Genomic DNA, 16,635 nt, shown 5'->3' on the forward strand with positions numbered 1-16,635 from the left:
CAAGCTATGGTTGCAAGAATGGCATTCCATCTGATCAACATTACTTTTATTGACTGTTCCATTGACAAGAGCAAATACATTGTCCAATGAATATATTCTCAGTTGTTGGGTTATGATTATTATTATGATTACTCATTAGCAATTTAAGTAATATTCTGACATCATAAATTGAGATGACCACAGTAGGAAATCCTACAGATTGCATGTTTAATGCAGAGAGAGAGAGAGAGAGAGAGAGAGAGAGAGAGAAGTAAATTTATTCCAATGTTTGAATTGTTGAAGATTTTCGTGCTGTCTCCATTTTTGCCTTCAGTACGACTCCCAGGATAGCATAGGTAAGGAGTTCAGGGTATCCCTACCGGGGCTACTTTTCATTGGCTAACTCCGGCTATTGGTCCCGCCTTATTTTCGGCATTCTTGATTTTCATTGCACAGCCCAGCCAGCCATCGTTCATTCTTCTGACGTCACCTGGGCGCTGGAACTCAGTGTTGTGGTTATCCATGCTGCCGATTCCGAGCTTGTGTGTAAAGATCTCTTTCTAACTAGTCTCTCCCGCATGGAGTTGCGCGCTGACCCGGTGGTGGCAACCTTGGAGATGTCGGAGACCGAAAGTAAAGATAGTGAGTCGTCGGAGGGCGACGGTGACTACGAGAGTTTGCCACCTCATGCCTCATTGACGACCCACATGACAGCAGGAGCCGTGGCTGGAATACTGGAGCACACGGTGATGTACCCAGTGGACTCTGTCAAGGTACAGTAGGCTCGCAGTACAGCCATCTGAGCTAGCTAGCCCATGGTGAACAACTGATCTGACCTCTTTCATTCGTCAAATTACGCATGCCACACATCATCAAGCAGGGGACGAAATATGAAAACCCATACTGTTGTGGAAGCTAATTTAGCTAGCTGGCTAGCTATATTAGCTATCCTGGCCAGTCATTAGTAATGGCTAGTTATAAGACTTGATTTTTGCCTTCAGCAAAATATGATCACATTGCCACTTCGTTTGCATTTGCTGAACAGGAAAACGGGCAACACTTATTCCGTTTCAAGCGTACTAGCCAGCTACACAGCAAGCTCGTCTAGATAAGTTAGCGAATTAGCCCTCTTAGCTTACTGACTTGCTTAGAAATAGATCCATGATTTAATATTAACGTTTGCAACAAGCTTCTGTGTTGTGCTATATTGTGAAACACCAGAAACTACCCATCTGCGCTGTCCAATTCTTCACACAGGTGAAGGTCACATGGTTAAGAGTAGCTGTCAAAGGTGTTCAGGCAAAGGTGTTCCAGAACAGGAATGGGTCAGCTGTAGTTATTAATGGTCAATATTCTTTCTCATGGCACCATGTCATAAACTGTATTTAACATCAAATTGCTTAGGCACTAGCTAGTTAAAACCCAATGATTATATACAGTACATAAGTAACGAGAACCTTAATGCCAGATACTCTATCTGGTTGTGAACTTTGCCCCATTGCCATGCCCCCTCTCACTCCAGAGTTACTGTTTTCCAGCTTCTTCAATGCAGTTCAGACAACCGTCCGTTCGACCATCTGGCTGAATAACTGCTTCAGCATAACACTTTTGACGTGACACAACTTTTGGGGAAAACTCAAAAGATATCGTAATTGTGTGTGTGAGATATGGTCTAACTTTTTATTTCAGTCAAACCACCAGAATGAGATGATCTGACATGGTGCCAAATAGCCTCTCTGTCTATTCAACAGGCTTACACAAGCCATTGTGGCTACTTCCTGCTCTCTAGCTGCCAGGATCTGCTTGTTGTACCTTTCATGCTGTCTATGTTACTGAAGGGTTTAGAGCTGGACTGTATACTGTACATCTGGACACCAGATAGCCACACAAGCACAAATAGCCCAAATGTTTGATTAATGCAGCTGCCTGCTTTATTTTTGTTTTTGTTTTTACAAGTAGGTTGATTTAACTCTGTGACATTGTCTGACTGGGAGGCCCAGTACCGCAAATGTTTCCTGAATTCAACTTCAAGTTTAGGCTATTCATGGTGACTAAAAAGCAGCCACGATTCTTCAATTTCTCTGAGGCTATTAAGCAATAACAGAGAAGTGAGGATGAAGAAAGACCAGCCTGGGTGATTTTCTATGTTACACACAGCAGGAAATTATTGATTGAATAATGGAAAACCAGGAAACTGTACGTTTGTTGTCTATCCTGCTGTAACAGGGATGTCAGTCAGAAGCAATATTTCAATTGTTTAGTAAAAAAAAAAAAAAACAGAAAACAATGACTCACACTCTGACATTAGGCCTATACTGGGTGTGTGCGTGTGTGAGACATCGCTGGACCTAACCTTATATTTGGAGTGATGCAGGGAGGGAGTAGCCTTTCTGGGGTGCTATCTTCATGGCCCACACACTTTGTGTTTATGTGTTTATTTGGAATCAGCCACATGCAGAAAAAGGGTGTGCACAATATCCCTCTCCTATTGAGCGGATTAGTGAACTCTCTTGCAGCCTGTGATACACGTCAAATGCTCTCACATTCATGCACACACAGGCTACCTATTCATGACTTCCCATGTAAGCTCACACAAACACAGAATCAAACTCTCTGGCATCCAGGAATATATGCTCAGGTCTTCACGATTGGGTGATTAACCCCTGCATAAACTCTATGCCTTGTCACTTTCAGAAACAGGGACTCCCTGCCCAAGCATCACACATCCTGCATTCATCGTCATACTGGGTCTAGTAGAATGAAACAAACTACCCTTCTTATACTGGTGGTAGAGCCCAGAGGCATTTTGCTCCCTCCAGCCCAGCTTTTCTCTCCAGCCCAAATAGACAGGATGAGCTGGTGCGATTTTTCCACTCCAGTGCCAAATGGGTTCCCTTCCTCCTGCCTGTAGGCAAAGTGCCATTAATGTTGAAAGATTTTGAACCTTTCTTGACTTGGCCCCCTTTGATCATCACACCTATATGCATGCTCTTGTTGTACTGTGTAATGTTTCTTCTTGACATGCAGTGGAATAGCATTTATCTGTTGAAAATACATTTTGGAACAGGAATGTTAGCATTAGCTTCAGATTAATGAAATCGAGGAACACTAGGCTAAGGAATGACATTGTTATGACAACGAGAATTAGATCAGTATGAACTGCTCTGGAAGCGTACACTTTACAGACAGGTTTGTTATGCTAGGTGCACCTTGCATGCTTCTCCAAATATCTATTTTATTTACTTTCTCCTCTGAAGGAGGCCTATGTCTTAAGCCCATCAGGAATGCCTGGTGGTTAACTAAGATCAGTGGCAGTAGAACAACGCAAACAAATGACTCATTGTGTGACGCAGCATAATTATTTTTGCTCAATGTTTTAAACAGTTGGCATAATGTTTTAAACAGTTAGCATCATGAGATTCAGTATCCATGTTAGTGACTATTTGTATTCGTCTTGAAGTGAGAAAATAGCGTAGGCTACACAATTGAGGCAGTTCAACAAGTTTGTGCTCGTTCCAATCAATAGTTTCCTGTTTCTTTGGCACCGCTTAGCCAGAAAGAGTGGCCATTTTAATTGCATGAGGCATTGTAACGTCTCTGAGAGACACACCAGCCAGAATAAAGCTAGCTCTGTTTTGTCGAGTAGCCTAGGCTCATGATTTCAGACAGAAGCAGGAAAAGTCTCTGCTTGGCTGAGCCCAGTAGTACTGAATGAGCATTAGGCCTATGCTAAGTAATTGAGAAACAGTAAAAAAAAATATATATTTTTACACAGTCTCATTCTCTAGGCCTATTCTTTTTCACCACTGTGTGCTTGCTTACATGTTACTGCCTGTTTTAAAACATGCTTCACATACAGTAGGTGGCACTGAGGGAGGCCACACCTCACTTGTACTCAAGGCTCTCTGACATGGGGTGCCAGGCTGCCTATCACTTGGGCTGTGGTCCAACAGTATCAGTATTACTGTTACAGATCCTTGCTCCACCCCCCACAGGGGGTTGAGGAGACACTGTTACCCTTCGCGGTGGATCTACACCTCTAGCCAGTGCTCAGGTGATGGGTTTTTCCCCTCCGAGCTCAACTCGTTTTTCTGTGGGCCGTGTTATAAAGCTCACTGCTATTGTGCAGAGATAATCCTATGTTAAGTTGTCCTGTGTGGTGGTTTATCTCTAGAGCAAAGCTGTTAAGTAGGTGAATTACTTGGATTAGGAGGATGCATGAGGTGTTCAAGAAGATCGGCTAATTGCTTATTTTGAGAGAGCATAAATCATTCATACGACATCCATGATTACATTTGAGGAAGAGCTTAAACCAAAGGTTGATTTGTAAAAGGCTTTTGTTCAGTTAGACAAACTTTAGCTCCTCTGTTGGATTTGTATGTATCCCTCAACTTCCAATTGTGTCTTAAGGAAATGAAATGTATATTTTATTGTTGAGGAAAAGGAAGGAAACACAGGGCAATATGCTGAGGAAGATAGACATGTCCCGTCTCTTCAGCTGCCCTACATTTTGGGCCAAATAAAAACATGCTTTGTGTTGTCCAAATAACTTGGCATGGTAGAGTATAACAAAGAGCTGCCACAGCCCCCAACCCCAGGTCTGGGAGAGACACACATCACGGCACGAGTGCTGCCAAGAACACATACTGACAAGGAAGCATGACTGAGCATCACAGGAGAGAGACAGTAACCTCAGACTTAGAAGTTATGCAAGGTGTATGGGGGGGAGGGATACGGACATTCAGTACTCTGTACTTTCAGGGACAGAGTTCCCATAGAGATAGAATCAGTACTAGTCCTCATCATGTCTCATGACAATGGTCAAGCACATTGAATAGGATGAAAGTTCCTCACCTTCCTTCATGTTTCTCCAGACAAGGATGCAGAGCCTGCAGCCGGACCCTAAGGCCCAGTACCGCAGTGTCTACGAGGCTCTGAGGAGGATCGTCCAGACTGAGGGGCTCTTCAGACCACTGAGAGGTCTCAACATCACCATGATGGGAGCTGGCCCCGCCCACGCCCTCTACTTCGCCTGCTATGAACAGGTCAAGCGCAAACTCAGCGATGTCATTCAGAATGGAGGAAACAGTCACATAGCCAATGGTACAGTCATGTTTTCTGGGAACTCTCACCTACAGTCACACACTGACCACTTGAACTGCATGGCCATGACTCAAAATGTTGAATTGAGTGATATTGGCAGTTTGGAATAAATGTGGGTCAGACGGTATAATACTTTGCTTGGTTAGAATCAGTTTACCAATTTTTCCATGTATCACAGGTAGGCTACTATGTTATAATGGGGATGGTTAATAACTATATAATGGGAATGGTTAATAACTAAATCATTCTGGTCTTTCTCCCAACCAGGACTGGCAGGCAGTGTGGCCACTGTTCTGCATGATGCAGTTATGAACCCAGCTGAAGGTAAGGCTTTCAAAGTGTGAAAAGCACCACCATTTTCTAGCTACCATGTCCCCCTCTGTTGTTGATGTGAATTTGAGGTGTTTATTGGCTTCTGTGTATTTATGAAAGTTCTTCTGTTCTCCTGCCTGGCTGGTGCTGTTGGACCTTCATGGCTCAGTGGTGAAGCAGAGGATGCAAATGTACAACTCTCCGTATCGGGGCCTATTGGACTGTGTTCGGACAATACGTGGCACTGAGGGGCTTGCAGCCTTCTACCGCAGCTACAGCACACAGCTGACCATGAACATCCCCTTCCAGGCAGTTCATTTCATGACTTATGAGCTGATGCAGGAACAGCTCAACCCCCATAGACAGTACCACCCGGGCAGCCACATACTGTCTGGGGCCGCAGCGGGGGCCGTGTCTGCGGCCGTAACCACTCCGCTGGACGTTTGTAAGACCCTGCTTAACACACAGGAGAACATAGCGCTCAACTCCATGCACATCAGTGGCCACCTCACGGGCATGGCCAACGCCTTCAGGACAGTGTATCGCCTTGGCGGCCCATGGGCTTTCTTCAAGGGCATCCAGGCCAGAATTATATACCAGATGCCCTCCACTGCCATCGCGTGGTCAGTCTATGAGTTCTTTAAGTACTTCCTGACCAAGCAACAACTGGAGCGAGAGGCTGGGACAGGCCCAGTCTGAGTGTGTATGTGTGTGTGTGTGTATGTGTGTGTATGTGTGTGTGTATGTGTGTATGTGTGTGTCTGTGTGTCTGTGTCTGTGTCTGTGTGTGAGACAGAGACTACACCTGCATTGGAGGCTCCAGGCCCCTAGTGGAATCAATGCAAAAACGCCTCAGAGTGGAGGCAACGTTGCATTCACCTTGTTTGTTTGTGTTGTTGTGTAATAATCTCAGTGTGTTCTCTCAAAAGGGAAGTCACTGCAATGAAGGAAGTTTCAACGACTTTCTGTAGGAGTGGTACGTGGTATGTGGCACTCCTTAGCCTTCACTAACGTTCCCTAGCCCTTATGTTGTTTGTTTTTCACAGCGATGTACTTCATTTGAAGAATGGAGGCTGTTACATGAATAGGAAACGCACAATTAGATTACTCCTCTTTCTGGAAAAGCAAACAAGAGAAAAGGCATCTTCGTATGGCAGCCGGCCTCTTTTTCCTCAAACTACCCTTTTATTACGTACAACACTCCCAACTCTGTCTAGCTATGTATGGTGACTCTGTACACTGCATGTATTTGTACCATTATGTTTGGCTTCATACGTCTGTTTATAGATCTGATATGGGAACTTTTTATTTATTGTATTTGCTTTCCAGGGCTTGCATTTTAAGGATTCAGAAGAGAGACATGGCTGTTTGCTTGTTTTATTTCCTCGTGTATTTATAAAGGACTGTTTGATTGAACACATTCCTGAGTTTCGCTGCACAGTAAACACGGAACAATTGAGCTTTCAAAGTGCCTCTTAAGTGTAGAAGGCTGTCTCAACTTCAAAGCTTTTTGTCAAGGTCGCTGAAAGAATGGAGTGGACAGGTCATTGTTAGCATCCTCATCATCCATTAAGGCCTTGTTATCATTATGTTGATTACTCTCTTTATATGATCTTTCTAGGAAAATGTATCATAGAAAACCACTCCTGTCAAAACGAAATGTACCGATATAGGACTTATTCATTGTTCAGAAGGATTGGTGTCATATAATGTCGACAACCTATAGTCTGAGCTGAACTTCCTCTTGGCCCTCAACAGGGCCACTTAATGTTTTGGGTTGTGGGAAGGGCAGTTGTGAGATGGTATCCCCTCACACAGTGTGTCATGACCATGCTCAACCCCTAAATGTTCGGTGTAGCTTCACCTTAGACAGGTCCTCAGTCGAACCTCCATGACTCCCAAAGTTATCTGAACGTAATCCTGCAATTGATATTGTTAGCAATGTTTCCCACTTTGACCACAAAGTGATTTGCCCTCCTTTTCCTGAGAGGTTGTTGCGATCCCTCTCAATATTACGTGTGAATAGGCCGTACCGGCCCAAATATTTGCCTTGTTTGAACACAGTGCTATGCTATAGAATCACGCACAATGATAGTAACTGTTAGTATAAATGATATAAAGATGGTATATGTTGCAGAGGAAAGTATATTTTTTTGAGCGACTGTTTCCCAGGCACTTCATTATGCAGGTCCAAAAGTGGACCAAATGTCTGCACCAAACCTGTCGATGGTCTCGTCTCTGCATTCAGACACATCTGTGATGTTGTTCAGATTTTGTTTATGATTGAATTATTTTCCTTGTGATTTACATATTTTAAATCTATTGGTCAATGTTCCTTACAGCAGAATGTGGATGTGTGGGAATGAGTGCCAGTTAATGAGAGGAGTTGGACACTCTGTGACCAGGGGACCAGTACTAATAGCTGACTAGAGGTTTTTCCCCCCTGTCCCACTTTTAGTCACATACTTCCTGTGCTCTCCCCGCTCTCTTCCCAGCCTCTTGGCTCTGCATTTTCCACTCAGAAGTCTGACATTCCTCCAGATATTGCTGTAATCCACAAAGCTGCAAGATTTGTTTGTTTGCTTTTAATTAAATGCTAACTTTTTTATTTTCTTTCACCAGTGAAGTACAGATAATTCTGTGAGATTTCCAACTGTCATAACCCCTCCAAAATGTAGGTCTATTCCTCGTTAAAATCCCAAAGATATGCATTGTATTGTATGCTTCTCACTTGCAAACCTGTAGTTTTAAAGTTCAAAGGCAATAGTGAAACCGTCTGTGAACTGAAGTATTCACACCTGTACTCATATCTGTTTGTAGGCAGGGCTCTTATTCCAAGCATCATCTCCAGCTTTTGCATCTTGAACTTCATTTAAGCTTGTCATTTAGCTGTCATTAGGCTTTTTGCCATATGATGTTTGAAAGTTGCTGTGTTGCCTCAGATTTGATGAAGGGTAGTGAATAAACTGTGACTAGCAGGTGAGCTGTGGTCAAACCGAAGATGTTGCAGTATTTGTAAAGGAGAGAGAAGATGGCACACTACATAACCATTACTCTCTTTGTTTCATTTCTTTTTTTTCCTGTGTGTGTTTGAGTGATGTTGCACCATAGTTTATGAAAATGTCAAAGCAAATATGCAAGTAACATTGTTTTAATTAAAGTTAAAGGAAGAACAACTGCAAATTACACTTAACAATCTTGGAAAATGGGAACATGAAAACAAGAAGCCAATTGACTGATATATTGATAGTATAGATTGATACTATAAATGTAAACGTACAGTACAAATGTACTTTCTCTTTAACGCCTTCTATTCAATTTGTAATGAATCCCACGCATCACAAATGCTGGTTATTCAGTTTGCTGAATTCTTTCCTTTTAAAGCACTCGATTTTTTAAAGCCTTTTAAAGACATTTTATTTAAGAAACTACTGAATTAATTTAACAATATTTGGTAGAAAGGGGCTTATGTTGATTAAAAATATTGGAAATATTGATATATGCAGTCATTTACTTTTTAATCAAAGCCTTATTCATAGCCCGAGTTGCTTGGTCTCCCTAGAGCTCTGTCCGGAGGGCAATCTCTTAAACTTTGCTTGTTTATCAGACCCTGAGATCAGTTCATTTCATTAATCTTAGTGCTGTTATGAGTGCGACCCATGGCTTGGAGTGTGCTTATGTTTTAATGGAGATTGAAGAATTGTCATCTTGTCCGGGGATGCTCATCATGTAACATTTTTGCTGCTTTTTTTGCGCACAACAAAATTATATGGAAACTAGGATGAATAGTGACTATAGAGTGCCATCTACAGTACAAGAATGTTTTACATTTGGTAAAGAGGACCATGCAAATGTTGAATGATTGTGGTAATGCTGCTACAGTATGTAACACTGGAGCTGAAATAAAATGCAAGTGATCAATGTTGTGACTAGTGGACTCCATTCTTTTACATTGTCTTAGGAAATGTTATGCAATTGATATTGTTCATCTTTTGCTAATAACCAGTATTTGTATTTATATCCTGCAATTTAGTTAGGTGTATTTTTTTTACATTTAGTTTTTTATTGTATATTGTGTATAACACTGTTGAGGCCAGCCCCATGTGAAGGAAGCATCTCACTGCTCTGCTCTGAATATAGAGTGAATTTGCTCTTAGCATAATGACAGCCTATAGAGGGCACCATAATACTAGGTTTACCTCAAACATGGCAAGAAACTCTCAGGTAGCAATACTGAACTTGTGTTGTTGTTGGGGAAGAGAATGATTGCATATTCCTTAGAATTGTTATAGAATATTCACTGCCAACAAATAATAAATCTACTGTTTTTGGTCAGCTGAGGTTTAGAATGCGCAAATACATAGCTAAAAATATTATTAATTGAATAGATTAATAATCAACCACATAGAGATGTGTCTTGTGGTGTATTCGATTGTTTTTATTCAACTATGAATTGTGTTTAGATTTCAAAGGGTCAGTATAACCAATGATATTATACTTAATGAAGTGTGATGATTTTATGACATATCCTTAGAAGTGATTAGTTAAGGTGATGCATGGGGTCAAGTGCATTGTGCCACTACAGTTACGGTTAGGCAGCCATAGAAAAGGTCGCAATTAGTACACATTTTAAACGTACTAAAGTCTCTGGAGTTATCAATATAATAGCATCTAAGATGCTACATGTCTCATGTCCTGAGACTCTTACATGTCCTTAGACACGTACACCCCTCGTGTTTTGTTTTTTCTTGCCCACTGAGCTGGCTGTTTATCTGAAGTCTACAATGAAAAGCCCCATTGCCTGTGTCGCTGTCCTTGTAATACTGCTCTCTAATCACTCTATCTGCAGTAAACTGTCCCATCACTTTGTATCTCTGTCTTGGAGATAAGGTCATTGAAAGTTTTCAACAGACAGTGGACACACACACACACACACAATCGCTTATGCTATCAAATGGACACACACAAACACAAACGCTTTGCTTACGACTTTATGTATGGCTGTATGGCTGCACCTACTGTATAATCAATGTCATCTGACGAGTCGGATGCAGGGGTATATCTACTGTTGATGGGAGAAGAAAGGAGCTGTGCTGGTACCGTAACATCAGGGATCCAGTTTCATCGACTGCCTAGAGAAGTTTATGACTCTATCCTTGTGCAAGGATCTGGGCTGTTTTAAATCACCTTATCAGCTCCAGCAAATTTGTTAGCCAGTCACGGCATATTGGACCACTGACAATGCCTGTCTTTGTTGTGAAGTTGGGTTCCCCCCTGTCTTTAAAGAAGGAAATCTGTTTGTTGTCCAAAGCATCAGTGGGTACGATGAAGAGCAGCATGATGGCTTCACGACCACACTGTTTGCTGGATCTTAAGGGCCAATCAGATGCCTGAGAAGATAGGAAAGACAAAGTTAAACACTGTAGAGGCAATATAGAGGCAATGTAGGAATTTTGAGCATAACGTAAACTTGGTCTCCCAGAGCAAAATCTTGTATTCACTTTTCTATTGTCAACTGTTCAGAGATTGAGCATACTGCACCTGAAACCTTACTTGACCCAGTTATTACTTTACAGTGATTAAGATACCAGATCAAATACATATTTCTTTACATGCCAGTCTGCTTGTCATGTCACTCAGGTAGGGTATACTACTTCACTACCAAGCATTAGGCCTATTGCAAAAGTATTTATTTATTTGTCTGTAACAGCTACTGTACTTATTTTATTTGGTCAACATATCCAGGTTTACCACAATTACATATCTTTTTACAATAGAATGGAAGCATTTTGTCACTGTACGTTTGTGTTCTGAGTGTGGTATATTTGTGCACAAAATATTCAGTTACTCAACCTTGTCTCATTGATATAACAGACATGACCATGTGCTTGTCGCAGGTCACCAGTGCATCATGTTCCAGTGTGATAGGAAATGCACTTAAAGTTTACATGCTTAAATGGTTCCATGAGAGTGTTTTCCTACTGTAGATCAAGATAGGGGTTCAGCCACTACATGGGTTAGTGTATTGAGACATCCCCTCCTCCAACAGACTTTGGAAAAGCCAGTTTGTCCAGGTGGTGGGGAGACACAAAGACACTCCCTCTGTCTGAACCAAGAGAAAGATGATGTGAGTGGAGGAAGCGACAGACAAGGAGGAGGTTGTTTTACTCTACTGTGTTTGTGAGTCAATGTACCGTGTCCCTCTCAGCCCCTGGAAGTGCAGGCGTCACAATGGCAAGTGGGGTAATAATAGTTCTAACCTTCAGCTATGCCCGTCAACAAGCTCCTTTATCTGATGAGCATGTTCTTTTACACCATGTTGCCTGAGACACACTGAGAGATACTGTCCGATTTCTTATCCAGTCAAAACAGATGCTATCTTCTCCCTTCACATCTAATTACCTGTGTACTTCAAGGGCCTCATTTACATAATGTAAGGCTGTCTATGGTACAAAGGGTTGAAATCCACTTTTGTTATTTGATCAGCTGAATGGGATTTAGTCATCATTTTTAAACATATTCTGTCACCTAGAGCAGTTTTGGGAATTTCACTTCACATTGGCTTCACGAAGATGTAATATAATGCATGTCCCTTGAATGTATTTTGCTGACAGACACAGAGACAGTCTTCTCTATAATAATCAATTGACTTGGTGATGATATATCAAGTGATGATATCAAGTGATATCTGCTAATCAGCCTTGATAGATTCAACATAAATGTCATAACCTGCCAGGCTACCAATTGCTTACCTTCCAGAGTTGGTAATTTACAGTTGGTTCAACAGTCTAAGATACTCAAGCCTCCACATGAGCTTAGCCCTTAACAAACCACAGCAGTTTCTGCACTCAGTGGCTATGATAATCAGTCAGTGTTTATCCTACACACACAGTGTTACATGGGGTCCTCAGACGAGAGAGCCCTTTGAGGGATGTTTGGGTGAATTTACTCTTTTGAGTGCATCTAAGCAGTGCAGAGAAAGTGAACATAACACAGGTGTGGAACCCAGACCTGCCTTTGCGTGTGCCACGTTGACAGACAGGTGAATTCCGCAGGAATGGAACGTGCAGAACTTCACACAAAGGAATGGCAACCAGCTCTGAAGAAAAGTCGGAAAAGGAAGAGCCTATGATGATAAGATTGTGCAACATTAACAATGAACGTAATGTCATTTTAGGCTTCATTTGCGTTAAAAATATACAATTCTCTACAATCATGCTTTCTTATTTATTGTATTATTTATTTATTTATTTATGCACTAATAGAAATGGAAAATATACTCCCTTACACTGATTATCATTCTGACTCAGATATGGGACTTAACCGTTAAATGATACCTGTAACACTAGTTATTCTGCATGTGGTAAATCCCCAAGGTCAGTGAGTTATCAGTCTCAGGCAGGTTATTGGCATGGGAGCACCAAACCTCCAGATAAAGAATTTCACTATCTTAACTGGATCAGACCTCTGCTCACACTGGAGTTGTGCTACTGTAAACATGTCCTCCCTCAAAATGTACAGAGCCAGTCCATGTCACCTTATCAGCACACTGTTTGGAGGATGCTGTCCTCATTTCTATGTTTATCTATTACATGGCAATGTGTTGGTCTGGCTACAATCACTCCTCAAACAGTGGTCGTTATTTTTCCAACATCATCATTGTTATTATTCACCTATTTCATATGTGATGGCCCTCTCAGAGATGTACATACTCTGTGTCCTGAAAATACATCCCAGTGTGAAAAAGATGATTACATGAATCTCACCAAGTGGAAATGACTAAATCCCCTAACTAATGGCATCGTGAATGACTAGTCCTTTAAACAGGTTAGCTAAAAACTCTGTTGATGGCTCCATGGAAAACATATGAAAGAGGGTGAGCTCTGAGGCACTGGTTAAAATCCTGAAATAACAACTCAGATTAAGTAACTGATCAGTGGATTAAAGTTAATGCTGTTTATCCCAAAACTATTTTACCTCTGTCTGGTTGAGTGGCTCTTACAGTTCAACCTGAGTTATTGTTGTTTTAATAAACAACTGCCTCATATTGTCCTCTAGAATTATCTGATTTAAATTCTGAAGTACAACGTATTCTTTGGATGTTAACATAGAAGTTGATAGTACCTTCATTATAACTGAGATGTAGTTCTCAATTCAAGACATACTCTGCTAAAGCAAGAGGGATCAGTAATTATCAGTTTAGGAAAGGATGTTTTTGCGTGACATAAACGCTGTTTTTGCGTGAGTAAACGCTGCTTTGTCTGACTCAGTGTCATGGCCCATTGTCCATGCCCTCACTCTGAGTGTCATAGTCAGCACTAATCTACCTATCCACTAGGAGAGGGGGCTTTTGGAGGAGAAAACCACCCACTCAAAACAATCTGACTCATCTCGGAGGACTGTCATCACAACGGCCCATTTACAGTTAGACAAAAGAACAAACCAATGACAATCAAGGGACATTGAACTGAATTGAAGTCATGTACAGTAGCTCTTCCCCACTGAGGCCTCAGACATGGGAAAGCAGTGGCTCAGCCTCAAATGATAACAGCGGGCCCTTGCCCTTTGGCAATGTGCCTACAGAAGGCTATGTGATTGAGTGGGGAGAGGAGGCACCAAACACAGGCCATGGATAATATCAATATGGTTACAGAGAGAAACAGGCAACTGGGCAGAGTACATTCCATTCTATGGCTTCCAGTGCATTCCATTCCATTTCTACCACTATGGTCGGTGGGTGTCATTCCACTTTCCTCATTCACTGTACCACCATATTTTGACACACCGCCTATCTAAGAATGAAAACAATTTCAACAGAGAGGTTGTTTTTATTAAGTGGCATGACATTGCTGAGAGTAGATGGGCCACAATGCAGTTTGGGTGTGTCTGTTTCACAAACCACCACATGCCAGTGGCAGGACAATGGTCTAATCTTTTACATCTAATTTGATGTCAAGATACTGTAACTAAACAATACAACAGACAGTTGTTTTGAATGATGTCTGAGACTGACATGTCACTGATAACAACTTCCCTATGTGTTCATTTCACAAATGCTTATGATAGTTAAGATGCCAACATACGTATTTCCTGGCCCAATGGCTTGTTGTGTTGACATGTAACATTGCATTGCTTTTCCCCAATGTCTCAAATGACTTTATATCCAGGTACGTTATCACACACAGTTTAGAAATCAACCAGAAACCATAAAGCGACAGTGATAACCTGCATTGGTGCAATCCTCAGTTACCTGTAAGATCATGGGATTCATGTCATCATAATTTGAGTAACTGACATGATGTTCTGTGTACTCTAATTGTCGATTCTGTGTACCCCATAACTCTATGAGCCTCTTTAGAAAGTCCTCTTGGTGTAAAGTTCCCAGCCATGCCCGTTGGGAAACTCATGTCGTGTTTTATGTAGCCTACATGCAGTCACCATAAAAACACAAGGGACTGTCTCTCATAGGGTCAATTAAAAGATCTCTGGGAAGACATCTTGATGTTGAATGGAGTCTCGGTTTTGGATGGATAGGGGTTCTGTTATCTGTTAAAGAAGTAAAGCAACATTGTTTAGAGAGCACCCTCATGTTTTCTAAAGATCTCAGCCTAAACCTTATCAGCTCATGCAATTTGCGAGTATTATCAGAGTTTAACTTCAGGTACAACTATTGTTTGGCTTTGTCAACATAGTCACTGTGCTGCTGTATGAGTGTTGCACACTATTTTCAGTGACTGCCACCGAACAATACTTTTAGTAACACATGTACAAGAAAACATAATTACCATGGCAACCATACTTTGTAAACGCATATGGAGTTAGGTTGGGTAAATAAAGATATACAAAGCAGATATACACAGTTTATTGTCAAAAACATATTGGTACTTTCAAAAGAATACATTAATTTGCATAGTGTATAGTTCACCACAACGCTGGTCTCCATGCGCCATTGAAGTCATATGCATATGGTCGGTATTGATATGCTCTGTAGAACGAGGTTAGAAGTGATGCTCTGACTAAATCGTCCTCTGTACCCAATCCTTCTGACTTTGGAAAAATGTCTTTACAGTACTCCGTAGTTTGCTGCTTGCGTTTGGTTTTGTATCTTCTATTCTGAAACCAGATCTTCACTTGGGTCTCAGTTAGCCTTAAAGTGTTGGCAAGATGAGCTCTTTCGGGAGCGGACAGGTACTTCTGGTGGTTAAATTTCTTCTCCAATTCAAGCACTTGCAGGTGCGTAAACGCAGCGCGCGAGCGCTTTTGTTTACCTACTGATGTAAAACTTCCCATGGCATCCGAGCTGTTGGGACAAGACCTGTCAATTGAATCTGTAAACGAAAGAAATGATTATTTGTGGTGTGCAATCAAATCATTGAATGCCAATTAAAAGTAAACGTTTCGTGGTCTACATTTAAAAAATAACTATAAACATTTAAGCTACAAGTTTCCAATTCTCACCTTTTAGCGCTCCAAATGCTTTGTCCTGTGCACAAAGTTGTTCTGACTGCGATACCCCATCTGGCTGTTCGTTACTCCACTGCGCTAATCCCTCTTTTAACTTGTGTGAAGAGCACCTGACGTTCAGTCTTGTATTTTCTTGTATGGAAAGGATGTCCTCGATGAAAAATGAAGTTAGTGGCTTGACAGTCTCAGACATTTTTATCTCCAGCAATCCACCGTTTGGACGAACGAAAGTAGGCAGGATTAGAGGGCTCAGACAGTCAGGTATCTCGCTCCGTACATAGGACTCGCTGTAGCTGAGCGTGTACCTTCTCCATGTGTGCCTACACTGCAATTTATATAGTGCTTTGACTGGTGAGGCGGGCTGAGCTACGTCATTGGTGTCCCATGATGATACCAATGATGGCAACATACCTGTTGGGATCAGTTACATATATTTACTCGTCTCCTTATAAATATCCTTGTGTTAATGTATAATAGCTGGTCATGTTATTTATCTGGAATGATTGATCTGACATAATCATGCACTTTTGCAGCAGTCACTATCTGTTGTTCTTCCACACAATTGCTCTGCTCAGGATTCTCAACTTTAAGACTTGATGAAGAACTGATGGATGAAAATGATCATTGTTGATAACATTTAGGTAAAATATAGTGGCAGAAATGAATGAAATGTGATTGTGAGCAAAAGTTAGTTTGCTCTTGAATAATTGCTAAATTGGATAGGACATTTAAGCAAAACCCTGTGAACCTATAGTTTAGTGCTCAACATTGTGAGAT

The 16,635-nt window shown here is 41.4% G+C and overlaps 2 protein-coding genes across 3 annotated transcripts; one reads left to right on the forward strand and one right to left on the reverse strand.

Moving 5' to 3' along the window:
* The first annotated feature begins 494 nt into the window (after nucleotides 1–494).
* On the forward strand, nucleotides 495–9,319 carry slc25a37 (solute carrier family 25 member 37). The gene is made up of 4 exons (XM_083674190.1): nucleotides 495–752; nucleotides 4,854–5,082; nucleotides 5,350–5,406; nucleotides 5,564–9,319. Exons 1-4 carry the CDS (start codon nucleotides 558–560, stop codon nucleotides 6,091–6,093), a joined length of 1,011 nt encoding a protein of 336 aa, XP_083530316.1. The 5' UTR covers nucleotides 495–557; the 3' UTR covers nucleotides 6,094–9,319.
* A 4,905-nt stretch (nucleotides 9,320–14,224) lies between these two features.
* nkx3-1 (NK3 homeobox 1) lies at nucleotides 14,225–16,164 on the reverse strand. Of its 2 annotated transcripts, XM_083672980.1 has the most exons (3): nucleotides 15,853–16,164; nucleotides 15,320–15,722; nucleotides 14,225–14,940 (listed from the first exon to the last, which is right to left on the reverse strand). In XM_083672980.1, coding segments are annotated over exons 1-3 (603 nt in total). In that variant the 5' UTR covers nucleotides 16,052–16,164; the 3' UTR covers nucleotides 14,225–14,939. The 2 variants fall into 2 exon arrangements, with proteins under 2 accessions (XP_083529106.1, XP_083529105.1); XM_083672979.1 differs by lacking the exon at nucleotides 14,225–14,940 and having other exon boundaries at nucleotides 15,241–15,722.
* Between the last annotated feature and the right edge of the window lie 471 nt (nucleotides 16,165–16,635).

This window comes from Argentina silus, assembly GCF_951799395.1.
Source record: "Argentina silus genome assembly, chromosome: 7".
In the NCBI taxonomy this organism is placed as follows: Eukaryota; Metazoa; Chordata; class Actinopteri; order Argentiniformes; family Argentinidae; genus Argentina; species Argentina silus.

Excerpts from the sequence above, each read along its gene's own strand:
- slc25a37 (XM_083674190.1), top strand. The coding sequence starts at position 558 with ATGGAGTTGCGCGCTGACCCGGTGGTGGCAACCTTGGAGATGTCGGAG. Across the intron at positions 753-4,853 it reads ACCCAGTGGACTCTGTCAAG|ACAAGGATGCAGAGCCTGCA; the intron begins GTACAGTAGGCT and ends ATGTTTCTCCAG. Across the intron at positions 5,407-5,563 it reads AGTTATGAACCCAGCTGAAG|TGGTGAAGCAGAGGATGCAA; the intron begins GTAAGGCTTTCA and ends TTCATGGCTCAG.
- nkx3-1 (XM_083672979.1), bottom strand. The coding sequence starts at position 16,051 with ATGTCTGAGACTGTCAAGCCACTAACTTCATTTTTCATCGAGGACATC. Across the intron at positions 15,723-15,852 it reads AGCATTTGGAGCGCTAAAAG|ATTCAATTGACAGGTCTTGT; the intron begins GTGAGAATTGGA and ends TTTCGTTTACAG.